Source organism: Anopheles nili, chromosome 2 (assembly GCF_943737925.1).
Source record: "Anopheles nili chromosome 2, idAnoNiliSN_F5_01, whole genome shotgun sequence".
NCBI lineage: Eukaryota > Metazoa > Arthropoda > Insecta > Diptera > Culicidae > Anopheles > Anopheles nili.
Genome location: NC_071291.1, coordinates 48,343,410 through 48,371,327, shown reverse-complemented (window position 1 = coordinate 48,371,327; position 27,918 = coordinate 48,343,410). Strand labels below are relative to the sequence as shown.

The 27,918-nt window shown below is 35.8% G+C and overlaps 6 protein-coding genes across 8 annotated transcripts; 4 read left to right on the top strand and 2 right to left on the bottom strand.

The window, feature by feature from the left end:
• Window positions 1-214: 214 nt before the first annotated feature.
• LOC128731346 (nuclear pore complex protein Nup160 homolog) lies at window positions 215-5,663 on the bottom strand. Its single transcript, XM_053824458.1, has 14 exons — window positions 5,582-5,663; window positions 5,396-5,504; window positions 5,005-5,303; window positions 4,559-4,936; window positions 4,046-4,482; window positions 3,389-3,973; window positions 2,917-3,299; window positions 2,659-2,847; window positions 2,437-2,555; window positions 2,084-2,358; window positions 1,682-1,979; window positions 1,254-1,417; window positions 466-1,176; window positions 215-382 (listed from the first exon to the last, which is right to left on the bottom strand). Exons 1-14 carry the CDS (start codon window positions 5,661-5,663, stop codon window positions 332-334), a joined length of 4,080 nt encoding a protein of 1,359 aa, XP_053680433.1. The 3' UTR covers window positions 215-331.
• Window positions 5,664-8,156: 2,493 nt separating this feature from the next.
• LOC128720442 (mpv17-like protein) lies at window positions 8,157-9,122 on the bottom strand. The gene is made up of 2 exons (XM_053814112.1): window positions 8,931-9,122; window positions 8,157-8,866 (listed from the first exon to the last, which is right to left on the bottom strand). The coding sequence occupies exons 1-2, from the start codon at window positions 9,052-9,054 to the stop codon at window positions 8,460-8,462; spliced, it is 531 nt and encodes a 176-aa protein (XP_053670087.1). The 5' UTR covers window positions 9,055-9,122; the 3' UTR covers window positions 8,157-8,459.
• Window positions 9,123-10,015: 893 nt separating this feature from the next.
• Window positions 10,016-10,514, top strand: LOC128724752 (coiled-coil domain-containing protein 86). The gene is made up of 2 exons (XM_053818477.1): window positions 10,016-10,137; window positions 10,220-10,514. The coding sequence occupies exons 1-2, from the start codon at window positions 10,016-10,018 to the stop codon at window positions 10,509-10,511; spliced, it is 414 nt and encodes a 137-aa protein (XP_053674452.1). The 3' UTR covers window positions 10,512-10,514.
• Window positions 10,515-13,417: 2,903 nt separating this feature from the next.
• On the top strand, window positions 13,418-15,795 carry LOC128724741 (probable ATP-dependent RNA helicase DDX10). Its single transcript, XM_053818466.1, has one exon. It carries the CDS (start codon window positions 13,418-13,420, stop codon window positions 15,719-15,721), a length of 2,304 nt encoding a protein of 767 aa, XP_053674441.1. The 3' UTR covers window positions 15,722-15,795.
• A 2,333-nt stretch (window positions 15,796-18,128) lies between these two features.
• LOC128732050 (U4/U6 small nuclear ribonucleoprotein Prp3) lies at window positions 18,129-19,853 on the top strand. Its single transcript, XM_053825212.1, has 2 exons — window positions 18,129-18,996; window positions 19,102-19,853. The coding sequence occupies exons 1-2, from the start codon at window positions 18,132-18,134 to the stop codon at window positions 19,851-19,853; spliced, it is 1,617 nt and encodes a 538-aa protein (XP_053681187.1). The 5' UTR covers window positions 18,129-18,131.
• Window positions 19,854-23,103: 3,250 nt separating this feature from the next.
• On the top strand, window positions 23,104-27,351 carry LOC128721940 (eukaryotic peptide chain release factor subunit 1). 3 transcript variants are annotated; one of them, XM_053815748.1, is made up of 9 exons: window positions 23,104-23,211; window positions 24,084-24,364; window positions 24,455-24,854; window positions 25,065-25,310; window positions 25,396-25,551; window positions 25,638-25,835; window positions 25,911-26,058; window positions 26,211-26,305; window positions 27,051-27,103. In XM_053815748.1, the coding sequence occupies exons 2-8, from the start codon at window positions 24,279-24,281 to the stop codon at window positions 26,288-26,290; spliced, it is 1,314 nt and encodes a 437-aa protein (XP_053671723.1). In that variant the 5' UTR covers window positions 23,104-23,211; window positions 24,084-24,278; the 3' UTR covers window positions 26,291-26,305; window positions 27,051-27,103. The 3 variants fall into 3 exon arrangements, with proteins under 3 accessions (XP_053671723.1, XP_053671721.1, XP_053671722.1); XM_053815746.1 differs by lacking the exon at window positions 26,211-26,305 and having other exon boundaries at window positions 27,051-27,351; XM_053815747.1 differs by lacking the exons at window positions 23,104-23,211; window positions 26,211-26,305 and adding an exon at window positions 23,740-23,868 and having other exon boundaries at window positions 27,051-27,351.
• The last annotated feature ends 567 nt before the right edge of the window (window positions 27,352-27,918 follow it).

Genomic DNA, 27,918 nt, shown 5'->3' with positions numbered 1-27,918 from the left:
CGCCTGATATGAAGTAACTAACCATCCATCGACTGCGCATTTATCCGTGCACTCATTTAAGGTTAAACCGTTTACAAGTAAATCATCACTAATTCGAAGAATTCGGATGAGCGATCGAGAAAAAGAACTCCGTGATTGGCCAATCCCATGTTCTTATATTTATGCATATGTTCATGTATGTATTTGTTGTTTTCCCCATTCAGGGTGTTTATAGATTCATGTTTTATGTTGTTTTTATATTTATTATTTTAAAATAACATTATTATCTCATTACATTATTTCAAAGCCCAAAAATATATGTTTTCATCTCATTCGAATGCAAATAACATTTTTATGATGCTATTTCAATTATTCGCAGATACTGTTCAATATGGTCTTTTTCCTATTAGAACGCAGCAAGAGATAGATAATACAAAATAACAGAATTAACTTCTAAATCAAAATTACTGAAAAAGTTATACATACCTGAGAATATTGTGATAGTTGGTTTAATTCATATAGCAAATACTCGCAAACTGACAAGGGAAAAAGTGTGTTATGCTTGAATCGCCCAGCGCTAAAGAAACGATTTCTAAACAATTCTACAATATGTTCATATGCTTCTTCTAACCGGCCATGGCATAGATAAGTGCGGATCATTTGAATAGGAACGTGCTCGGAACACCAATGTTTCAACCAGGTTGGAATATGTGCGTTCCGTGACAACAAACGATTCAAAACAGCTAAATGTACATCCTTAGCAAGTTCTCCCTGTTCTAGATCCATCATGTGACGCAAGAAATTCCAAGCTGTTGATGAGTTATTAGATATAGTCGCTACTTCTGATACACAGCTATCATTCAGCCAACTTAAGCCATTGAGTACGCCGACAGGTGCTTGATTATTTGTAGCAGGAGCAGCATTGACAGATACTGTGATACAGGAGCTAACTAAATGTTCATAGATTGCAGGCACCATCGATTTCATTCGACTGTGAGCTAGTTTGAGAGCAAGATGATATAATTTACGTTTTAACAATAATGAAATTAGATTCATTGGTTCAAGTGATGTAACCAGCTTGAACCCATCACTATTCATTGATAATTGGAGGGCGCAGTGTGTTGTGATTAGTTGTTCTTCAATCTGTTTAATATCTATTATTTCAATCTTATTTTCGCCAGCATTATTGATTGATTGCTAAAATTGATATAAATATAGAAATAAGATTCCAATTTTGTTTAAAGAATAGATCAAAACAAAAAGTTTATACATACTTCAACAACCTCCTTGATGGGGCGTATGATCCACGCGTGCGATTTTTTAATAATTGCGAGGGCATTTAGGCAGTTCATGAGACAACCATAGTACTTGTTGAGATGAGTAAAACTGCTGCATTCCAAAAAGTTACGCATTCCGTGTTCGTAAGAATTTATAGCAGCTGGAAAAGTAACACGCATCAGCAAAACATGACAAATATCTCCGCGGTATGCGATATAAAGTCATATTAAAAAATATATATTTATACTAAATATTAGTTGTTTTGCTTGATTTCATCATCGTTGAAAAGAATATTAAATGGCATTTTTGCGGATCCTTTACTGTTATAATATCAACATTAATATTCTATTCATCAACATCTAATCAACGGAAAATATGTTTGTTTGTACCATATGTTATTACAGTAATACTACAGCACACATACCCTTTTTAAGATTCATTTTGTTGACATAAAACGCATACAAAAAGTCGTATTGCATACAGTCGACAATATCTGAGACACGTGCATTCATCGTTACAATATTAGCAAATTCTTCTTCAAGCCCATAGTACGGCAAATCAAGTAATATATCCAAACGACGTACTGAAAATAACACGTAAATTAATTGCCTTAAACAGTCCTTTTTCCGAGCTGGTTCACAGTTCTTAATGAGCGTATTATAAGCCTCTTCGTAATGGCCAAGCTCCATGTGACAGCTAAATTCGATACTTTGAAACATTGCCTGAAAAAGTTACAACAAAACAAATGATGTGTATTTTATATTTATAAAAAAGATAAAGCTTGTAACACTAGAGCTAAGCAAAAGCCACGTGAATATGAACTAACCTCCTGCTTCGGTTGAATTGTACTATCGATTCCTGAGTGAACCAGTTTCATTACACCATCCTGTGCGCCATATACGTCAAATAGTCGAATAAGTCTTAAATAAAAAGTAGTAATTGTTGCATAGGGCGATATGTACGTTCGATCTTTTTCAGAGTGACGCAAGAATTTTTGCAAAACGCGTTCCGTTTGAATGCCTTTCAATGATAATGGGAAAAGATCGAGTGCTTTAAATGTGTCTCCGAGTGCGAGATACGATTTAGCTCTGATGAAATTTCCTGAAAGTAATGTAAATGAGTTAGTTTATTTTTTTAAATACAAAATGCAAGCACATAATAAATATTTGTATAACTTACTTGAACAGCTGTTCCATTCGCACCAATTGCTCAACAACCGCACATATGCGTCAATATGCAAATGTAAATCGTTATTCGAAAGCCACTCTCCAAACAAGAAATCGTCACTTGATGGACATCTAATAACATAAAAAACCGAATAAAAGTAAATTTTAGTCTCGTACACTTACTCAAAACTCCTTTTTAGTAATAAAAGCTCGTAACACTTTTTAATGGTCTTACATATATGATATAATCAGGTTTGTTTTTTGTGCCAACGATAAGGTCATTGCACTATAGCAGGTCTGTGACACATTTGGCAAAGACTTAATCAAACTTGAAATTTCTTCATTCATGCGTGAAGTAGCGAACGCCTGCAACAAACTCATGGAAGTTCGCAAATGCAATGGAAAGGATGCCGAAATTCTGTTTCTAAAATTGAAATTAATAAAATATTACCAAGCTATGAACTATGTTCGATACCTTAATCCATATACTAACGTTTTGGTCCAATCGATATCCAGGCGTGTACAGGCTATCCAATTAATTGTGTAATAGCATCGTAGCATATTTTCTGTATCTGGTCCAAGACTCGATTGTATGGCATTGATAACATCATAATGAAGGTTGCAGTGCCGTTGAACGACCAGCTGGAGTAATAGTAAATTTCGAAGCAACAAATAGCGAACATTTATTGATTGCTTCGCTGCTGTTAACGCTATTTCACTGGCCAATTCATTGCCACTAAAAACACTAAACATTTGTGTTTCTTCCTGCCATAGTTTTAAATATTCTTCTCTATTGACAGGTTTTAAACACTGCAGAAGGATTTCTATGCAATGCGGTAAATTAGTAATACGTTGCAAAAATGCGACTAGTTTGTGCTACAGAGAAAGGAATATCATGAATATCATGAAAAAAAAAACAATAATTTTGATAAACTTGAAAAGAGCGAAACTAAACTTACCTGTACTTGGTGAAAGAATTGATTTTGAATTGCCTCTATGAAAAGTGAAGTGTGTTCCTTCTTATCATTTTCGCATCGTTGACGAATGTAAGCATCGATATCATGCTTTTGTTCGAAAGAGAGGTTCTTTTCTAATTCACCCAAAAATATAACCAGAAGCATCAGTTCGTAATTTTCTGCAAATAAATCATTGTCTGATGCACAATAGTGGCTGTTGGCATCATAATCGTGACACATATGGGCGAAAAAACAGGCTTCCAAGTGATCACATGTTCGAAAAAAACTTATATACTTCTTGCGCACAATTCCTACAGTAAAATAGCTTTTTTCATTGCACTGTCTTTCAACAAGAAATAATCCAACGGGTTTCGACAGCTCATAGCGATACTGGACACAGTAGAGATAAAACTTTTCCCACAATTCATTCGATATTTCAAGCAAATGCTCATCCTCTAACAGGTCTTTGCCCCGTATGGCTGCACTTTGCTGATGCATTTGGTTTTCTATACAGGTGAGTACGTATCTTTTTAGTCGTACCATATTGCCGGTGGCAGAATTCCCAGCTACACTAGCCAGGTTTCGATTGAACATCTACCAAGAAAAATAATCAAAAATTATTAGATTTAAATAAATATTATATTACTGTTGCTATTTTTTGCTTACCGTTAGCGTTTTTTTAATTACTTTATCCGGAAACAAACCAGAATTAAAAATATGATTACTATACACTTCTCTAAAGTCTGTGCAAGATTCCAATGTCAAATTGACTTTATCGTTTGTGTTTTCCAATATCACCGGAGACCATGCATTTCTTTGGGGTACTGAGTTGTCTTTTGGAGCAAGCTCGTACACAAGAGTCTGTGTCTCGCTCTCGGCATTGCACCACAGAGACCACAAGGACTCATCGCAAAGCTTAAAATCAATAAGATCATAATTCGGCGCCATAATGGTGGACACATTTTGCAATGTAACAGATACTACTCCCGTATTTCCAGAATCAGTGCATGACTTAGGGTATAATATGATAAATTCAGAAAATGTTTGAAAAGAAAAATAAAGGGCAATGAATGTTTGGGAACATCGCAATATGCAAGTGTGAACTGTAATGAATGTAAACAATACAAAAGTATGTTAGAAACATAAAAATTTGACCCCACATCATTTTATACTTATTACATTCCGTTTCACTGCCTTGGGTGTATTTGGATAAATGTTCTGCCGCTAAAAACCGACCGCTAGACGATAGCCATACGCGCAACGTCCCGTCCCGATGTAGCGTATAGAGATATGATTCATCTTCTGCTGAGGATATTCCAAACGACATTGCTACTACCTGGCTAACATGAGTTTTCCGTCGCCATGAGTCAGCTATTGTGTGAATTAGTTTTGAAAGCGTCAAAGGATTGTGATCGAGTTCCAGCACATTTACATTCATCTTATCTCCTTCCATTCGCATTGAAAACAAATGTAAAGAACTAGCACACGCTACAGCAATTTTGCTAGAATACTGTGCTGGATAATGTATAATCGTTGCTGCCACTGGAAGTACTTGGCCTAATGAAGAAAAATTAATCATTGTCAGATTAGCATAAATGTAATGCATATAAATGAAAAATACATACCTATGTCGGTAATAAAAGTGTAACAATGCGACGGATCTGCTAGCATGTGTTCATTTAATTTGTATAGAATGGAATCCTGTTCTCCATTGGATTGTTGATCTATTTTCACAGGCATTGATAATGGAATCCAATGAATGCTGGTAGTGGTGACAATTATCATTAAACCCAAGCAATTTATGGGTTTAAAGCATTCTACTGCCATAATAGGACATCCTTCAAATGTAATTTTTAATTCATGACATACATCATTTCTATCAACACACGTTTCTGTAAGATAAATGGTTTCTCTGCAGGTGCGCCTAAAATACAGTAAAATATAGACATAAAACGATTCCAGTTATACAACGTGTTTCAATCAAAGAAACATCGTTTCAAGAAAATATATGCTTACCAATATAAAAAACGATTCTTGAATGGAGCATTTTTGAAAGTGTTATCAAATTCAAACATTCCAGAAATATCAGACGTTTTAGAATCCACCAGCATGGCATGGTAGCCGCCTGTTAATATCAAATCAATTGGAAAAAATATAATAAAATATATACTACTTACTAGTAATGTCCGAAGATAGACTTACCAGAGGAAACGGTAATGGATTTCCTTTTGTTCCTTACAAGGCACTGTTGTAACAGCGGCACTTCCCTATACCTAACAGTCATCGTTAGTTTTAATAAATGTGCCTGTTATCTAGCCACTTAAGTAGTTTTTCCAACTAACAGCAACTTGTATGTAAAACTACAGTGAATATTCGATAAATAAACAAAAGCGGCTTCAATATTTCACAGATCGAGCGGCGTCACAAACTGAAGTTATTCGACGAATGACAGATTAAAAAGCGCGTGCATGGCACCATTCCTAGCAGACAAAGCTGTCAATGAAAAATGTTTATACTGGTATTTCGCAGCGTGAAAAGACCGCGTAAAGTTAAGGTAAACCCCGATTTTTGACAAATAGAGAGCCACAATACATAATGCTTTAAAATTGAAATATATTATAGCGTTAGCGCATATTAACTAACTTTTCTTTTTTAACATAGCACATACAAATATCATCAATAAGCAGTACGAAAATATCAAATAAATTATGCATTATGAAATAAGCATAAATAAATCATAGCGAACGAGTTTGTTTACAATTAAATGATTTTTATTCTTTTTGTGTGTGCAATAGATGATATTAATAATTATCGTCGACTATGGCTGATGTGACCGACAGAGAGATTTTCTTAGTGGAACCTGATCTCCAACGCAATATCTTTCTTAAATAATTATCAGGCGCCTCCATCGCTTAGCGGCCTTAGACTACTCTACTGAAAGCTAGAGCTGCCTGCGATTGAACACCGCCTATTTATTCTTGGTGGAGAAAATCAATGAGGACTGGCATTCAACTTATGTAAGTAATGAAATTATGAATGTTTTGTATAGCATCAACTTCACGTCGATTCTTTAAATAAACGCGTAAAGCTACGTGAAAATTTTAAATTACTTTCTTAGCAACGCATGCCAGTTGTTGAGCCATTTAAGAATAAGAAGAAGCTATGATAAGATAAGATTTATTCATACCCGTCGAAACTGGTAACTTGTGTTTGTAATTGTCATAGTTTGCCCAAATGAACGTTAGAAAGGCCCGATAAACGACACCTGTTACTGAGAGCAAATACGTCCAGGATCAATATGAGTTGCATAAGACATTAGAAATAAGAGTAAAATTAAGTGAAATAAATCAGCCACCTGAAGAAATAAATTCCATAGAAATATAAATAAAATAAATTACCATTCCCACGTTGTTGTCGGCGTCTGGAAATCTCCAGCAAAATAGTATTTGTTCAGACGCATTTCGACATTATTACGTCCTACATTGACACAACATAAAAAGGTACAGCGAGGTATCAGAACGATTAGAAATTTGACGAAACCAGATTAAATCATTATTATATAAGATAGAAAACTGAAGTCATTTCTTTCATTAAAAGTTATCCTAACAAGCGTGAACTAAAAGATAACTTTTAACGTACTTGCATAATCAGCTAAAACTTTGGTAATCTTGACAGCAATTCGAAATGGGATGTAGCCTTCTGTATTCAATATACCCCTAAGGGTCACTACTAACATACTCAAAGATAAACCATTTCTTTGTAAACTCGACTGTCTGGAGGCATATGCCCTTCAGTAGATTGGGTTTGGTTTGTTTTCTTATAAAAGATCGTAACTCAACCGCTTTATACTACTTTCACCACATTGTTCTGTCGCTATGTTTCTTGTCCATTACAATCTAGCGTAAGGTTTTAGCTTATACTTACTCGTTATTACACTGGTACCAATTACGGCTCGTTGAGTGCCTTTGATCAATGTAACTCCTAGAAACGAAAGATGCCAACCAGCTCTAAGCCTCTCAAAAAAAAAACATCTCCATGTGTTGCTTCGTACATAAGCAGCCAGCTTCACATGTATAAAAATACTATCGTACAAAAGGGTAAAGTGAAGGAATGAATACTGTAACGTAATGTAATAACTTTATTTTCATATCTTCGACAATATTAAGCGCTAAGCGTCCAAAAAGCGCGTTGCAAATGGAGCATGTACAATACTCTTTGAAGCTGTTGAAACTAAAATATCAGAGTAAGTACAAAAGAGTTATTCGAAAGAGTGTAAAGTGCTACTTTGAATTTGAAAATTCTTAATTTTCTTAGTATGTAAATATCATAAATCTGTTCAAAGTTGTAGCAACTTGTCATGGACTTACAGATCATTTCGAAAAATGCCTTTAAAAATACTGATGCAAGAATATGTACATTCCATAGAAGTATTACAGTACCGACAATGTTCAAATAAAACGTACTAAAGTACTTAGGTTGTTTTTTAAAACATATTTTTTTATTTTTTGTCGAGTTTTTTATGTGAAAGGGTATGCTTAGTTCATAAAATTGCTTTTTCTTTGATGAATTTAAACATTTTTTAGTTTAAAATCCCCAAAGTTCTATAGACTAATTTAAATGTTAGAAAAAATAATGATATAATCAGCATTCTCATCTAGATCATTTGTAACAGTGGTATCAGTAGTTCAATTAAATACTTGGGGTTTGTAATTATTTGAATTCTTATAGTTTCCTTCTAGTTTCTTTAGAATATAAAGACAGATCTCATTGATGCCATTTAAAGGAAGTTATCCATGCCTATTGTAAAAGCGCATAAACCGCTTTCATATAATGATCATAAATATTGTATCTGATGTAATAGGCAGGTCTATCGTGGAAACACAAATAATAATTGATTTTCCTTTGACGCGCACGCAATATTGGTTCTTAAACGTAACAACGGAGCCTTATTAGCAATTTTAGTCAACCAGACATTGCATGCACTGTTTCCAACATATCATTTTCAAACATCATTTTCAACATATCATGCCGAAAAGTAAAACAGGTTTATTAGGAAAATAAAATTAATCCTTAGCCCGTTTTAGGCACTATCTTTTCGTTTTACAGAAGCTAGAAATACTGTCCAAAGAAAACTACATGCTGCTACGAATGGTACCCGATTACGTTCATGGATAAAAGCAAAATTAATGGTTTGAACAATAGGCCAGACGGCTAACCCAACAGCATAAGTTTGAGGAAATTTGTTTTTTACTTCAAGTGCCGCCTCTTGCGATGTTTTTCCTTCGATCAGCGACATGATGTACAAAAAACTTACACCAGCAAAAGGACCGTATGTCGCTTGTTCGATTGCCGCTTTAAACAACGCAGTTTTTAAATTCATGCTCGGCCACATGATTGAAGATATTCGAACCCATCCGTAAAGAGTTGGAGCGACATAAAATGCACCATATAAACCGTAGTGAACACACTGTTTATAGTCGAAAGAGTCTGTAATACATTGTCTCGGTTTTGGTAAATCCGTAAAAGGTTATTTGAACTTTTCCGCGCTCACCAAAATGTTTGCCTTCCAATCTTTGCTGAACCAGATTAGCAGTTGGCCATAAAACGGTATAAGTCATCATCCCGCGCAACAACGGATACCGTAATAACTTCGACATTCTCAAACGGGTTAACATGGAAATGCTAAATAAATTATACCAAAGAAAATCGTTAAAACTGCAGACACTCGACTATTCTCATTCAGCGTGTTCTTTTACACGATCAACTTAAACTATTATGTTTTAAAATATGAATGATTGTAATTTATTCACGACATTTTTTCCTGCCTTACAATATGACCAACTTTCTTTCTGAATTATAAATTGGACAGCTGAAGCAAACGTCATGTTTACAGGCACGTGGTGCTGGACCCATACATATGAGCTATTATAATAGCGATATATTTACTGGTCCAATACATACCCCAAAGTTATATATGAATGAAGCCGCAACGAAACCTATGACTCATATATTAAGAGCAATACATCCAATGGGGTTATCCTGGTTATATGTTATACGTGATAATAGCCAAGATATCAAATCAGCTGTAGTTTTGACAGTAAACATAAGACGAAACAAAACATTCAAACCCTACCAATTGCCAGATTCAATAAGTTTCGATCATAATGTGTGTGAATAAAATTATAAGATCTACCGTCAGTCGGAAAATATATAAATAAATTATTAAACAAACATATTATTCCTGTAAACTCCAAATTCGAAATAAATTCGTTCAAGTACAATATAAGGGATTTGAATTTGTAAGATTCAAAGTGCATCCCTGACCAACCTTTTTCGTTCTAGCATTCTATGGCATTTAGAAATCTCCATGTGTTTTAGAAACAGAATAAACAAAAACACGTCATTTGAATTAAGTAGAATCTTTATTTGATCAGGAAATTAATAACGACACAGTTTTTTGCATCGAAAACTCAACGTTCATTGAAGTCATCAGGTGTTTGAAATAAAGTAGAAGAGCCAAATAAATTGAATTGGCTATATATAATAATGGATAACATCCAAAAAAGCTCAGACTCATTCGAGTTGCTAGTGAAATCGCAACCAGATGAAGAATCCAAACGCTCAAAACCAACCCCAATGGAACAAAATCCTTTGAAATCACATGCAAAATTAAGCAGTGAAAACATTCAAAATGATACTACATCAATTATTAGAGGGAAACCTAAATCTGGTAGAATATGGAAAACTCAAAAGGAAAGGTATGTTGTGTGTAAAGTAACGTGCTAGTCATATACTCACGAAGTTTATTCCAATAAATTTTGTTACCAAAATATTTTTTAGGTTTGCTGCTGTAAAGAATCCCATTCGGCGTAACAAGACCCATCTGCAGATGGCCTATAGAGAGGAAATAAAGCAGATCAAACAACTATCTCAATCGATCAAAGAAAGTAAACGTCGAGAAAACGAAGAAAAACGCTTGAGGAGGGAAGAAAACAAACGTATAAAATTGGAAAATGAGCGGAAATCGGAAATCGTGCAAATCATTAACAATCCTATGAAACTTAAACGTCTGCGCAAGAAACATTTACGTAAGATAGAAAAACGAGACTTGGGAAATTTAAATGTGGTTTAAAAATATAAAATACACTTTCATATCGTAAATTTTGACTAATTTTGTAACTTAAAATGGTTGAAAAAAATGTTTAATTACTAGCTGATTGACCCGTTTTCATTCGGTTTCAGTGGTGGTTAAGGAAACATTGAGGGGTATTTTTACAAGTACCTTTAAAAATCAAAATTTTTGTCTATTTGTCTTCTTTCGAATTCTTTCTGCATTCATTTTTTTCCTTTCTGCATCCGTTTTTCTATTTGGTGTGGTGAAGTATAAGCTTCCCATAGCAAAAGAGGACAATGGTACTTGCTTTCATAACGGCGTAATAACTCAAGTATTCATGTCGTCCAATTCAACTCCAATTGTATTTCACTTTTCCAAGCAAGAAAACAATGAAAGTTTAGCTGACTTACTAGGCGCTAAAACCGCTTAGCGGTCTTGGCCTTCTCCAAGAGAAACCGGGCCCATAGACTCCATCTCAGTTTGGGCCTACTTTACGGTGTCATTCTAGTGACGTGACCAGTCCACCGGAGTCTGGCGAGTCAGGACACAGGACCACAGGACAGTGTGGCTATTGTACAGTTCGTAGAGCTCGTCATTACAGGGTCATACGGGTAAAAAGATTCTTCTGAGCATCATCCTCTCGAACGCGGCTAAGTGGGTTTCGTCAGCTTTGGACAAAGTTCATGTCTCAGAGGTGTATGTGAGTACTGGAACTTTGAATGTTTTGTTTTAGTACGCTAGGGGGCGCTGTTAAGGACTCGGCTTAGGTGAGAGCAGACCCGAAGCGACTGGCCGAGAGAGGTCGTTACCTGGGGGCAAAGGTCGAACAAAGGAACGGACCGCGCTAGCCTGCGAGATTGGCGGGTCCTTTTCAAATCAGCACTCGGAGGAGTTACAGGTTTTTTCAGCGCTCTCTTAAACTATCAATTAAAAAAAAAAGATTGCTAAAAACGTGCAAATGCCCGAGTCTGAGTTTAATATTCAACAATGCTACTGTTGGTGCTGACTTTTGACCCAAGATAGGTGAAGTTTTGGACGACTTCAAAGGTTCGCTCACCTATCTGTACGTCACCCCTGCGTAGACTCGCATTAGTATTTGTTAGCAGGGCCGCTGACGGTGCCACCATCATTTTGGTTTTTGCCTCGTTAATCTCCAAACCGAGGTTTTCAGCCGCCTGCTCAATCCATTTGTGAGCTTCTGCTACATAGGAGAGCCGCAAACGAATGATGTCTATGTCTTCAGCGTATGCATGGATCTGGATTGACTTGTAGAAGATGGTCCCCGAGGATTCTACTCCTGAGTCCCGGATGGCCCTCTCTAGCGCTAGGTTGAAAAGGAGATAGGCAAGTCCATCGCCCTGGTGCAGACCCTTGGTAATAGCAAAGGATCTTGAGAGTTTTCCATCCACCATCATCTGCTTGGCTGGAATTTCAAAAGAGCTCATTGCGTCGTTAAGTTTTATCCTGATTATGCTACCATATGCGTCTTTGAAGTCTATAAAGAGACGGGTAGAGTGGAGCTGCTACTCCATCTTCTTCAACATCTGTCGCATGGTAAAAACCTGGTCAGCGGTTGATTTTCCATTTCGGAATTCATAAGAGTTTAGGACTCCTTGAAATACCAAATAAAGTTCAAAAATACAAATGGCTTCCAATTTCTTTGAACCATGGCAAAAATGATTCTCACTGTTCATACACCAACACCCACACCAGAAGGGAACAAAGGGGGACTTCCTTCAAGCTACCTGTTATACATACAAAAAGTGCATTATTATTGGGTGGTTGAAATTAAGTAGGAATGATTCTTATTTCCCAAAATGTAGAGTGGTGAAGTTTCTACTTCCTTTATGTGATGTGTATTTTAGATGTGTTGTGTATAGAAATGTAGATGGAAATATTCAGCTTTATTTTGCAACATTTGGAGGAAAATTTGAGCATTTTCAACGTACGTTAAAAATTATACTACTTTTGGCATAAGCTTTCTTTTGCCATCAAATTGGCATGTATAATTATATCCAAATAAAATACAATGAGTAAACTTTCATCGAATTTGCTGGAATTTATTTCGTTTTACTCTTCTCAATGAGACCTGATTACCAGCCAACACAATGAAGAACAAAGAATGGCATATTTTTGCATTATACAAAAAATCATAAGAAAAAGTTCTTAGACAAAAGGAGTATGGTATCGTACAATGTTGGATAATTTTGGCTCTGATGCTAGAAGCAGCACCGATCATATCTCACGCATTACTTCGCTTTCCACATCAACTTTTCCTGTCTCGCAGAAAGAGCACGTGGGAAGCGGGCTCGATTATACTGTTGACTGAGTAAACTGTTACCACTGAGGGATTCGGAATGCTCTTTGTCCACCACGCGTTCATTCGAATTATCGCCTGGCTCAAGGGTTGGTTGCAGATAGTGCGGAGCTATACAGGAAATGTTATTATATAAAATCAAAAAATGTATCTCAGGGTAATTCATAAAATACGATAGAAAATCTATGTTTCTCTCCATACGGATCAACTTCTAGCCAAATAAAACATACTCAATGCAAACACGGTACGTTCAGCTAATTATACGCGATGCGAAACAGGGGTGCCGTTTGCGGAGCACGCTAACTTTTCGGCTATAAAACCTCGTGATGTGTGATGAGGCCTAGTTGATTTTAATCCTTTTTTTCTGTGACTGTCAATCGTTATGCGTCACATTCCTCGCGCGAATTTTTCCTACTGTTATACGTGAACTGTAAACTGTCCTTTCGTCGAGTTTAATTTGACGTTTAATTTTTCTCGAGTTTTTGTCAATTCTTTGTGTTTTGATAGGTTGTCAAATCGATTCCATCACGCTGTGGTTCCAACCGTGTTTTGAGAGCCTGTTCGGAAAGTAAACTTCATCTTCTGAGCACGTTCGGAAACTGACAGTATGGGCAAGAACAAATACGTGAATTTTGCAAGAAAAAACAAATTTAAAAGCTTCAATGTTCAGTACACAAACAAAGATAATGGGCATAGTGCTGAAGGAAGACAAAACTGTGAACAGGATGAGACTGCGTCCCGTGCAGTTTTTAAGTTTTCTGTGAAGGATGAGGAAACGGAAATCACCAGCTTGCGTCAGCGCTACAATAACATCTCTGCATCTACTACGGAATCTATAGAAACATTTAAAGATTTTCCATTATCGAAAAAAACGCTTGCTGGTTTACATGGCGCGCAGTTCATTAAACCAACTGTTATACAACGGCAATCCATTTTAGATGGATTATGTGGCAAAGATGTGTTAGCTGCAGCAAAAACAGGGAGCGGAAAAACATTGGCGTTCATCATTCCCATCTTAGAACGGCTGTACGTGGAAAAATGGACCCGTCTGGATGGCCTGGGAGCACTGATCATCACACCAACTCGCGAGCTTGCGGTACAAATATTCGAAACCTTTGCAAAGGTTGGAAAGCATCATGATTTTACCACGGGTCTCATTATTGGGGGACAAAATCTTAAATTTGAACGAAATCGACTACACAATCTCAACGTAATCATCGGTACACCTGGTCGCTTACTGCAACATATGGATCAAAATCCGTTGTTCGATCCAACAAATTTAAAGGTGCTAGTGCTAGATGAAGCCGATCGATGCTTAGATATGGGGTTTTCGGCCACAATGAATTCAATTATCGAGAACCTACCTACCTTGCGACAAACGCTACTATTTTCTGCAACACAGACTAATTCCGTTAAGGATTTGGCACGTGTGAAACTAAAAAATCCCGTATGTATTGCACCTCACGCCCACGAAGATAACGCGACTCCCGCAAAGTTACAGCAAAGTTACGTGGTTGTCGATCTTCCTTCTAAATTAACGATGCTTTGGTCTTTCTTGCGTACGCATCCAAAGCAGAAAATAATAATATTTTTTGCAACTTGTAAACAGGTCAAATATTTTTATCAGATATTAAGAAAACTTCGACCCTTGATTTTGTTACTACCATTGTACGGTGGAATGAATCAAGAGAAGCGAAACAAAATATATGCCGAGTTTTGTGGGAAGAATAGCAATGTCTGCATGTTGGCAACGGACGTAGCGTCACGGGGACTTGATTTTCCTAAAGTAAATTGGGTAGTGCAGATGGATTGTCCTGAAGATGTAGTTCAATACATACATAGAGCAGGGCGAACAGCACGATTAAACACAGGCGGTGAAAATTTGTTAGTCTTATTACCTCATGAAGAAAAGGCGATGCTTGAATCTTTACGCGCTAGCAGAGTTCCCATCAAGCAGATACAAGTTGACGAAAGACAGTTGTTCTCTCCGCTAGTAAAAATTCAATCCCTTCTGGCTCAGTCTCCTGATTTAAAAGAGAGTGCAAAACGAGCTTTTATTGCATACATAAAATCTGTTGCTTTGATGAAAAATAGGGACATATTTCAATTACAAAAGCTTAATCTTGAAGAGTATGCAAAATCACTTGGGTTAACTGTTACTCCGCGTGTACGTTTTCTATCGCGTATAGCAGACGATCGAAAGCCATTAGATTCAACGTGTTCTAAGTTGAAAAATAATGTTGAAATCTGGAGAGAAGTAAGCGATAGTGATGCAGATAGTGATGGTGAATCCTTTTTGAAAATTAAACGTATCAACCATACGTCAGATTGGCAAAAAACTACTCAAGATGAAGGTCAGTTTGTAAAGTTAGAAAGCTCGGAAGAGCAACCATCAGTAGTAGCATCTAAGAAACGTATTTCTAAAGCTAAACTAATTAAGAAATCTTTAACAATCAGTAAACGCACTATGTTCGATGAAGAAGGTGTTCCACTTGATGCTGATGAACAGCATTTACACGACTCGTACGATATAAACGCTGCTCGACTTAAACTTGAGCAACAGGATATCCATGATAAAATACGATACAAATCATTAAAGAAAGAGAAGAGAAATGAGCTAAAAGAAAAAGAACGGAAGCGCAGTGTGTCAAATAAAACTAACGATCCACAAGATGATTTTGGTAGCGAAAGCGATACAAGTATCAATCTTGATTGGCTTCCTGATCCTGACAAAATTTACGGAGAACAATCTAGCTCGGCGAATGTAGAAGAAAAAAGAAAACAAGTTGATATTGGTGACATTAAAAAGATGTATCAACCCCCTACTAAACGAAAGAGAATGCTTTTGCAAAAAACTAATGAGCTATCCTTGAATGAAACAGAACGTTTAGCAATGCACTTATTAGAATAACATGCTTATGTAATAAAATAATTTTGTAAAAGATTTTGTGACGTACATTGTACTGTAGTATTATAACTAATTCGAACAAGATTTTTAGAGAAAACTCAGAACAAATCAACTATTAATTTGAAGCGTGTCCGTATTGTTTACCATATTCGTATTTGCAACTAATTATTTAGTGCAATTGATGGAGATTATATTCTTCCTTTTTCTATGTATTGAAATTCATAGCGGGAATGTTATTCGGCACGAATCAAGCGAAAAAAAATAATAGGAATGATCATATTAGACACTGTTCAATCTTGAATTTACTACGTATAAAAAGGGTATATAATGTTTTCAGCAGTTCATCTTAAATTTGTATTTAAGAGTCGTAGTATGTACATGGTAAACCTTATCGACACTATAATTTTTTAATTGTTTCAATTGGACTGTGTTTTTGTTGTTTATACTTGGATTTTATTTTAAATTGCAATATCAACTGTACCTAATTAATTGTAACTATTTGATTCAGAATCAGTGTAGAAAATATCCTGTTTATCGTTCACAAAGAGGAACGGTGTAAAGAAAGTATATTGAACTATACTTGATATACAAGAAGGTTAGTATGATTTGAACGAGTACGGGAACACGATTTTGGTATCCTAAAATAAAGTGTGTCGTTTTCGAAGAAAAATTGCCTTACAATTGAGAAGTAAGTATTTCCATTTATTCATTCGTCAATAAGAAATACGGTACAGAAACTATGGAATGGAAATAGAGAAACTATGCTACAAATTCCATCAATGGCAAAAAAATAGTCGCGCAATATTTGCTGGTAAAATAAAAGATAGAGTGTTGCAGTACAACTTGTGTTTCAAAACTACGTAATTTTATATAGCAAAACGAAAAATTGTATTTTAATATTCATAACATATTTTTTTTCTCTGAATGCTATTTTTAGTGCATAAGCAGTACGCTTTACTAGTAAAGCAACTACTGTCCTTCGTCCTTTAAAAGAAATCGTTCCCGTTATGCAGCTCTAATGGAACATCCCGTTCTACTTTATCCTAACACAGTACTGTTTACAGATTCAGTAAGGCACAGAGCAATAGCGTTTAACAACTAAAAATATAATCTCATAAGGCCATCAATTAAAGCGCTGCCTAACGAAATAAATAATTAATTTGGCAAGATGCAGGACAATTATTTATTATCCTGTTCCGTTGAAGATAGAAAATACTCTAACCTGAGAAAAAAGCAATATACAATTTTCATCGCAACTTTCGGCGTAAAAATAACGCCTAACAAGCTATAGTAAGAATTTGAACGTCTCTTTTATATGATAAGTTTACCATGTCATATAAATAAATCCTTTTTTTATTTTTCCAGCTGTAGAACATAAAAAGTTCTAAGTTACAGGCAATATGGTTGATGATTTTTTAATCTTTTTAAAATATTTCAAATGTATTTGATGTTTGCAATGTTTGAACAGAAATATATTTTTACTACGTACATGTTTTTATTTATGTTATCAAAGTGAATTGCATGTGGTCTGTAGCAATGGAAAATGAGCGCTTCCAATTTAAATATAATTTCGCAAATAAACTTAGCTGAATTGCTCACAATTCTGTTTGTTTGGGCTATTTGATTCCTGTCATATGATCGAATTCGTCTCATTTTTGTCTGCCATACGTTGTATGCCAGATTCTGTTCCTCCCAAAAAATCATTATTCGTACACCAGCACTGTACATTGACACTGTCAAATCGCTCGAAATGACCTAACCTCACAATAAATAATCTTGCTTTTCTACTCATTCGATTGAGGGAGTGTGATATATGATATAAAATTTCATTTTTCTAAGTCTCTGTAATACATGAAAGATTAAATTGTTCAAAACATCGATAAGAAGTTCCTGCTACAACAAATAAGGTCGGTATTGCTTACGCTATGGCATGTCTTAACCGTCGTGAGATTAATAATGCCTGCCCGTGTTTAGAAAAACGCATATAAAGTGCTTTGCGATACTGATAATAATGTACTTTCGTGGATTGAATCTAGCTTATAATACGGATTTGACCGGCGTATATTGGTTGAAACCCCATCATTCACCATTGATGAATGCAAAGCAGTACGGATTAGCCACAAAATAGAAGATTTTGTTGATAAACTGCGGACAGTACATAGCTTCTCCGGTGACAAGTGTCACCGGTAGTTTAGCATCAGCAATGGACAACAAATCATTTCAAGGAAGTGCTTATAATCCCGAAACAAAGCTTGATCCAGAAACGCTCCTTAAATTGAAGCAAATGAGAAATGAAAACCATGATGTTATATCATCAATCAAGGAGTCTACAGGTACACATAAACTCGTCTTGAATAGCAGTCATGCAGCTGAAAATACAACGGCAAATACTTTCCCTTCGCATCATATAAAAATGATGATGGAAAATGCACAACGTGAAATTGAGGAACGTAAAAGAAAACTGGAGAACATAAGATTGAACAAAATAACAAATGTGCCGGCGTCAGCAGTAGCGGCAGCTGTTGCAGTGAATGCAAAAATTTCAGCAACGGTAGCACAAACTCCTGTTGGCAGTAATGATATTAAAAAAATGACCATTAGCGAGCCGCTTGGTAAACCGGAACAGCTTATTTCCGACATCGAAAGGTCCAAAAAAATAGCTCAACTGCAAGAACAAATTCGTGCCAAACTATCGGGCACATTGGCTAATGTTTTACCTCAGCATCTTCCAGCACCAGACAAGCCGAAGCCGCTTATTCTAGACGCCGAGGGGCGTACAGTTGATGGCAGTGGTCGTGCTATTGTTGTACCTCAACTAACTCCAACATTGAAGGCAAACATAAGAGCCAAAAAACGGGAACATACGAAAAATCAATTGGCTGCGGATCGTGTACACAGCGAGGAGTTGGGAGAAACGCACTTCCACGATGATCGTATCACACTGAAGCCGGCTGTTCGAAGTAAACGTTCATTGCGCTTTCATGAACCGGGAAAATTTCAACAGCTCGCTGAACGGATGCGCATGAAGGCTCAACTGGAAAAACTACAGAATGAAATATCGCAGATTGCGCGTAAAACAGGAATAAGCTCCGCTACAAAGTTAGCGTTAATTGCCCCCAAGGCGGATACACATACTAATGATGTTCCTCAAATGGAATGGTGGGATTCGGTCATATTGACGGACGATTTGAATATGTTGGATACTAAAGGAAGTATTTCTATCAGGGAGTCATCTATCACAAATCTTATTGAGCATCCTACACAAATGCGACCACCGAGTAAGTTTTCAAAATTCACCAACGCTATCACAGATATTTTGTTATCACAAACAGCTTTACAGAAAAATTTTGTTAATTGATATTGTTTTGTATTATTTTTTTCAGACGAGTCATCTCGGGCCGTTTATCTTCCAGTATTTCTGACTAAAAAGGAAAGACGGAAGCTGCGCCGTCAAAATCGTCGTGAGGCTTGGAAAGAAGAACAGGAAAAAATACGCCTTGGCCTGGAAGCACCACCGGAGCCGAAATTAAGAATTTCAAATTTGATGCGAGTTTTAGGCACAGAAGCTGTTCAAGATCCTACAAAAATTGAAGCTCATGTACGTGAGCAAATGATAAAACGGCAAAAGATACACGAGGAAGCAAATGCCGCTCGTAAGTTGACAGACGATCAGCGTCGGGAGAAAAAAAATCGTAAAATGAAGGAAGATACTACGCTGGGAGTACATGTTTCGGTATATCGCATTCGAGAATTGCAAGATCAACAAAGTAAAAAGTTCAAAGTAGAAACAAACGCAAAGCAACTTTTTCTAACTGGCGCTTGTGTACTTTTCCGAGATTGCTGCGTTGTTGTTGTGGAGGGTGGACCTAAACAACAGAAGAAATATCGCAGACTCATGCTTCACCGAATTAAATGGGAAGAGGATTTAGTTAAAAATGCAGATGGTGTTGAAATACCTAACTCTTGCGTTCTCGTCTGGGAAGGAATGAACCAACGCAGAAGCTTTGGAGAGTTTAAATATAAATCTTTTCCGTTAGAGAAAAGTGCCAGAGATTTTTTTCAGAAGCATCATGTTGAGCATTACTGGGATTTAGCATACTCCGGAGCAGTTTTGGAAGCTTCTGAGGATGCTTAACTATTTGAAAAAATATTGTTCAGCGTTCATTTCAGAATTTATCGTATGTTAGATTATTATTAAAAATAATAAAAAAAGAAATTCAATTTTAATTTATTGAAACATTATTACATTACATTTTTTAACATTATTACATTACTTTTAATCATTATTCCGGTGAAATAAAAGCCTGTTCCATCACCTTCTCTCTAATTATCTATCACATAAGGGAGATTTTAAATTAAAATCAAAGAATTTTTTTAAGCGAAAAAATTATATAGTGAAATTGTCCTTAATCCGAACCTTTGTATTCTGCTTCTTAAGTCGATGTATTCTTCTTGAGTGAAAGGAATATGACCTCCTACCATACTAGAACATAATGTATTTACATTTCAACCAAAAAAATCTAGACGCCTCTCTACTTTCAACATTTAGTGTTGAAGCCCGGTATCACACTCATTCCAATAATTGACTCGAAAATTGGTAGTTAAGTCGACATCGCACGTAGGAGCAAGGACGGTCATAAGTCCCATTTTTTTTATTCGCTTATGGTAAATTTGGTATTGCCGATTGAAAGTCAGTTAGTTAACTAAGAAAGTTTCGAAATTGCAGACTTCTAGCATTTATATCTTCGAAGATATAAAGCTCAAATTTTATTGATTCAGAACCCACAAATCAAAATACTATTTTAGTTGTACTTTGAGGTGTAAAATAGGTAAATTTTATATCATTAGAAATATAAATTAATCTGGTTTTGAATAAAAATAAAAAGAAAATGTAAATTTTTAAATGAATATATATTTTTAGGATATAACCAAATAAAAAAATAAAAAAACGTTTTTTAACATTGGTAATGAAGAACAAATATGTTTAAATTTGTTTATTTTCCATTTTTCCTAAAGCATACTTTAACATATAATAATGAAATGGTGAAACGCTCCGGGCCCACTTCGAACGGCAAATATCTTAAAAATGGATTAAAAACTTTTTGGTACACACACTGTATATATTTTTTTAGGATTTTTTTAAGTTTTTTTTGTATTTTTAAGACGATTTTTGAGACGTTCAGCATGTTTAGGATTCAAATTCCAAGCAAAAATCGTTGTCAATAACACTATTATTTATAGGGATTGATATTGAAAATGCACCAGAAACAAGGAAACACTGTGCACAGTGGCGCCCTCTGGATGTCCAAAACATCAAATAATACTTAGTTTTGTTATAAAAGCGCTTTCAAACCTATTTTATTGTATATTGTTGCTAAGTGTGAAAAAAATTTGGTCGCGGTTTGTTCAGGGCTGCCCCTTAGTGCATTGGTTTATCAACACTAGCGGGCTAGCCTAAGAGTTTTAGCATCCAAAACTTTAAGGTCCAATGGTTGACGGATTGAGTTTAAAAAGCGAAGGGATTTACTTCTTGTCGCGAAACGAACGGTGTGGGGTAATGTTCTGCCCCCCCCCTCTCCTCACTGTTATACAGGACTAGCTACGTAGTTTAATCTACTACTTTTGAAGAGATGGTGTAGCGCCATCTAACGGTGGGTAGCTAGCCGGTTGTCCGCGTGTGTTCACAGTGCTGTATAATTCGCGAGATTTTCGTGGCGAATGGCGAAGTGCAGCAAATAGCTCCAAATGGTTCTAACAGTAAATTCTAGCCGACTACTATGGGGTCAAGAAAAAAACTAATATAAGTTATCTCAAGCTATCTAATCGACAGGCAACTTTTGAAAACTTTTGTCACCTCACATTATTATTCCCGTTCGACGATGGAACATTACCGTTCTCCAGAAAACCTTTTTATCCTTCTTATCACATCAAATATCCTATAACTCCTATTTATCAAATTTATTTTCATTGGCCACAATCTCATTACCTTTCTCTCTACTCTAGTGCTAAATTAATTGTCGTTTCACAACGTTTTCATTCTCCCACAACTATTCAGCTCCTCATTGTTCCCATAACATTGATCGCACTCCTTTTCACTCATTGCAATCTCATCACACACTGTCCTACTGTTCATCTATAACATTCATGCATTCTTGTATAGCTTTTCTTTTTCTTGCTTTATTCCTACCGCTTCGTTCATCTCGTACTCACTCGCTAATTTCGTCTGCTATTCTTCCCACTTACACCAAATGTTATACTTTATTCCAGTTTGTTGAGTTTCATACTATTTGTTGAGTGGATCCACGACTTACGCAGTCACTCACAGTGGACAGGCGATCTGGCACTATCTGAGTGACTTTGAGTGGGTGATGCTAGAGAGCTGGACCGCTGGTCGCTCTCTTTCCAGCCGACCAGCCTCAAGTACAGACGTGGAGCGGGACTCCGTTGTACTGTTTTAAATTATTTCGTTTGTGTTAGATTAAGATATCTGTTATAACTCTATAACTCAAATTTGGGTCAAATAAAAAATGCCTTGGGCTAAATCAGGCTTCGTTAAAAGAGATGTGTCATCAAACATACAAATATAAAATGCATGATCAAGAATAAGTTTTAAAGCCCCTGAGTTTCAACGTTGACTAAGAAGGATTAAAAAGGTACATGATTTTAAATATGGCATATTTGGACCGTGCTTGAAATTGCAGCCGTGATTTTTCATGAACTACTTCAATTATATCGTAGGCTTTTGTTTTAGGATATGCGATATAAGCTTTTCCAAAAGTACTCTAGATAAGAACCACGAAATCAATTATAGCCGCTGCTGTAAGCTGTGTAGTGTACCACTAAACAGTTTATTCAGTTGAAATTATCAGGCCTTAACAGTAAACGAGCCAAGTACAAAAAAATCGAAGATTGAGGGTTGCGAATATCCAATACTTATTCGACCTGGGAGAAAAGAGTAGCCTTGTAATAAACGCTTCACTAGCTGAATTTTCGGTATAATATCTATCGGTATAACATCAATAGATATAATATCAAAACTTATATCAACGTCATCCGACCAATAAAATGCAAATGCAAATTTTGATCAGGTTTTACAACCAGAGAAAAAAAAAACAAAACTGTTTGCATGAAGTATAGGACTTGGGCAGGATTGTCATCATATGATAATATTCTTTTTTGGAAAACATTCTGGTAAATTTCATCTGCTCAAATCGCACAGCTAATACACAGCGTAGGTTTCTATTGGAATACCATTATTTTACTTTTCATACGAATGTTTGTGTAGTACGTTTTTCGCAACTGTGACGTCATAGATTTATTTACGGCTATATTTTTGAATGAGTATTTCTGGGAATGCTACGCGACAACCGCGTGTTACAATGAGCAGTGTAAATTCCTGATGTATGTGAAAACATCTTTTAAAGTCCGCAGAAAAAGTTGCTGAAATTGTTGCAGTACTCCTTCTTGCGGATGTTGTTCCATTTTCTGGCAACGTAAGTGCTTCGAGTGTCGCGAATCATGTAAAAGAAGTCATGTGCAATTGATATTTTTAAGTACAATTTTTGTGAGTGTTCTGCTGCAATAAAATTTGCTGGTGTATGTGACGATATCCATGTGGCATTAAAGTCAAAGAAGACGCGATTTTGCACAATTTTTGCAAATGAACACTTGATTGCATCTCGAATAAATGGCATGGCTCTTATCATATTGTGGTGTAGGATTACTATACTCAATAGAAATACTGAGATTTTAGAGATCTTTACGTTAGTAGAACAATGTTCATCTTTCATAATTCGTCTCCGACAATTATTTTTCTATAAGGCCTTCTCGGAAGGCACATAGTATTTTTTTTTCTTGACTGGTACTGCAAGCTGCCCGTGTAGTGAAACAAGAGAAAGGTGGAAAGGCAACGAAGAATTAAGCAGTCGATAAATCATTGATTTACCACTGTACATCTTACTATTAAGGGTGCAGTTGCATGGCGTGAAGAATGAAAGTTAATTAATCGATGTGTAAGAGAAACCGAAAGGATTATTTGGCAAAAAGAACGTGTAGAGATGAAAATCGAGCTGTTTTGACAGATCACTAATACATATGTGAAATCATGTAATTATTTGACGTAAGTTGTGTGTACGTCTGTTTAAGAAAAAGTAAGTAGGTTAACAAACATCAGGAAGAAATCGAGCAATAGGAAATTCCAATAAGAAAATTTTACGTCAATTTTGCCACGACGAGCAATGTTGTGTTGACTCTTTTTCTGCACGCATAACGATTAGTTCAATGAAATTAAATTGTTTATTGTTTTTTCTTCTTCTCCGTCTTCTATGGATCTCATCGGATGTTGGAAATCTTATTTAACGTGCAGAATCCTTTACTGAATAAGAATTACAAGAGTAGGAATCATCGTTCGAAGCTTGTTTAGAATAAAACGAATTTTAGCTTTTCATCTGAAGAGATAAGGAAATACACAAAATCACGATTCTACTTTTATCTGGAATTGCTTGTTACGACCAGCATTATTAATCATTCTGAGCTATAAAACTGCAACTTTAACACCAACATGTCGTTTGACGAGACATCGGCTGATCGCAACGTGGAGATTTGGAAAATTAAAAAGCTTATCAAGAGCTTGGAAATGGCAAGAGGGTAGGTGTATTGCGTTAACATTAGTGAATATGACATGCTGGTTTATTTATCCATTTATTGTATGTTTGATTGTCGTTCTAATCGTTGTAGTAATGGAACTAGCATGATTTCGTTAATCATACCCCCGAAAGATCAAATCAGTAGAGTGAGTAAGATGTTAGCTGATGAATTCGGAACCGCATCCAACATAAAATCTCGTGTGAACCGTCTATCTGTGCTGGGCGCTATTACGTCTGTTCAACACAGACTTAAACTTTACACCAAAGTGCCTCCTAATGGATTAGTGATTTATTGTGGAACGATCGTTACTGAAGAGGGCAAGGAAAAGAAAGTCAACATTGACTTCGAACCGTTCAAACCAATCAATACCTCTCTTTATCTATGTGACAACAAATTTCATACTGAAGCACTAACAGCTTTGCTTGCCGATGACAATAAATTTGGGTTTATTGTGATGGATGGTAACGGTGCTCTTTTCGGAACACTGCAGGTAAGTAACTAGGCGGCAATGGTAATATAAATACGTGAGGCGTCATGCGAGCCATCACATTGGTACGCAGAAATGCTGCTTCAATCAGTGAGGTGGCTTGAACAGACACCAAATGTGCACAAAATCACAAGTGTGGATTGTCGTTTAACAAGCTACGAAGTTTGTTTCATGTTTTATATCATGATTAATTTCTTACCTCATGTTTTTTAGGGCAACACCCGAGAGGTTCTTCACAAGTTTACCGTTGATTTACCGAAAAAGCATGGTCGTGGTGGACAATCTGCATTGCGTTTTGCACGATTGCGTATGGAGAAGCGCCATAATTACGTACGGAAAGTAGCCGAGGTTGCGACGCAATTGTTTATAACGAACGACAAGCCAAACATCGCTGGGTTAATTTTGGCGGGTAGCGCCGACTTCAAAACCGAGCTCAGCCAGTCTGATATGTTTGACCCGGTATTTGCAAAATGATTAAAACATTAGATTCTGTGTTATCTAACAGTATGTATTTGTATCATTACATTGTATCTTTATGCTTCAGAGATTGCAATCAAAAGTTATTAAACTTGTCGATGTATCGTACGGAGGAGAAAATGGATTTAATCAAGCAATTGAGCTGGCAGCAGAATCGTTACAAAACGTGAAATTCATTCAGGAAAAAAAATTAATTGGACGATACTTTGATGAAATATCGCAAGTAAGTAGTAACACAAAAACTCGACAAGAGTTTATGTATATATGAATGCTCACTGTATCCTTTGTTACTTGCTTACTTTAACACAGGATACTGGAAAATACTGCTTTGGTGTAGAAGATACTCTGAAGGCACTGGAGCTCGGATCCGTGGAAACGCTGATTTGCTGGGAAAATCTGGATATTCAGCGTTATGTGCTAAAGAATCATGCCAGCGCCACTTCCACGACAGTATTACATTTAACACCCGAGCAAGAAAAGGATAAATCTCATTTTACTGACAAAGAGGTTGGACTTTAAATTATTGATAATAATAGCAAAAACATGTATTACTGCTTGGGTGGTATTATTTTTTGATTTCAGAGTGGGGTGGAAATGGAATTGGTCGAATCGCAACCTCTTCTTGAATGGCTAGCTAACAATTATAAATGTTTTGGTGCAACATTGGAAATCATTACTGATAAATCCCAAGAGGGTAGTCAATTTGTACGCGGCTTCGGCGGTATAGGAGGTGAGTAAAGTGGTTTTTGTTTTCCGGTTATTGCTAACTTATTGCTAAATTTTTTCTCTTTCCCTTTCTTAATGCTCTCATGCCGGTTGTATGAAATAATTGTAATAATGTCACAAAACTAACGAATTGTTTACTTTGTATTCGTCATCTAGGAATTCTTCGCTACAAAGTCGATTTTCAATCTTTACAAGCGGATGAACCATTGGATGATGTAGATTTAGATGATTACTAATCCTTTATCCATACGGTTTGCAAATGATTGACTCTCAATCCATTCAGTGTGTGCTTATATTACATTCATCAATTCACTAGATTGATTTTCACTGTTTTCGATGTTTAATTATGAATTGAATTAACACTAGTAAAGGCAAGTTGGTTATCACACCTGTTATACAGTTTAAATTTTACGTGATTAAATAGATGAATATATTTTTTGTTGAATGCAATTAGAAGATTTTCATGTTTTGTTTTGATTGTTTTAATTGAAAAGTTTGGTTTTAATTGAAAAATGATAAAAATGACTTTAATTCAAAAGTATAAGTTTGCCTTGAATCAGTATATTTGAATGTAATTTTATTAAACTGTGTCATGCTGTTTATCATTTTCACAATTTTTGATGAAGATTTATATTCTTCTTGAAATATATTTTCTGGCTTTAAGAAACGTAGAAAAATAACGATTCCTTATGTAAACTTATGTTACGATAGATATGTTTTTGGTTTACCTAATTGCATGAGAAATCATTGAAATTTCACTAAAATATGATCAATTTGAATATATAGAATTCTGATGTATCCGTTTCGATAACTTTGTGGTCTATTTTTGTATTAATATGATGAATTTTCTTGAAATACTAAAAAAATATTATTATTTTGCGTTAGTTAGTTTTTGTTGTATGACTAAATCGCTTTTTTTATTTACATGTTAATTACAACATACTCTCTTTTCTGCATAATCTATTAATTTTATGTACTTGTTTTACATATTTCCAGGTATTCTGCGTTATAAAGTAGACTTTCAAAGCATGCAGCTGGATGAATTGGATAATGATTGTTTCGATCTGGAAGATTACTAAATCATCAATAAGCCGTTTTAAATATCGCACGATTGAGTATGCATAAAAAGGGGTAATCAGCGATGTGAACCATTTACTATCAGTCTTAAACATTAAATATATATACGCAAAGTATACAATTGAATCCTGTTCTAAATCAAAACGATTAAACTATACACAAAACATCCGTTTCCAGGACAGCAAAATGACAAAACTGTAATAAAACTGATAACATATTCGCCAGCAAAATTATTGAGATTTTATTGTACATCTTTATTGCTTTTACAAAATATATTCTTTGAGAAATTGAAATTTAGAATGTATGTAATATTCGATCGAAATATTGAGGTAGATGAAGTGTAGTAATTGGACTCCGTAATTATTTCTGATTTGTTTGTACTGCTGTAGAAGGCAGGCTGAGCCAATAGTGATTATAAAAGTCAATAGCGAATTAAGACTAGCGAATAACCGTGTCTAACGTACTAAATTATAGATGATAATTTTTCGGATTGTGTTAACATTGCATTCCTTCAGATCGACTAAAACACAGACTACTTATAAACGATTATAATACGACTCGAAATACTTACGATTTTCTCATTACCGCCTGTGATTAAGTGACGCAAGGGTGCCACAAAAGAAGAAACTATTTGCTTAAAATAATATCTAAATAAGCGTGTAAAAATGTAAAACATTTAAAACGGATAAAAAAACTGAGTAAGAGGACGAACGGGTAAAGCTTCCATAAAAAAGCTCACCCGTTCGTGAGAGTGAGCAAATGTGGAGCAAACGGAACGCAAGTAAAG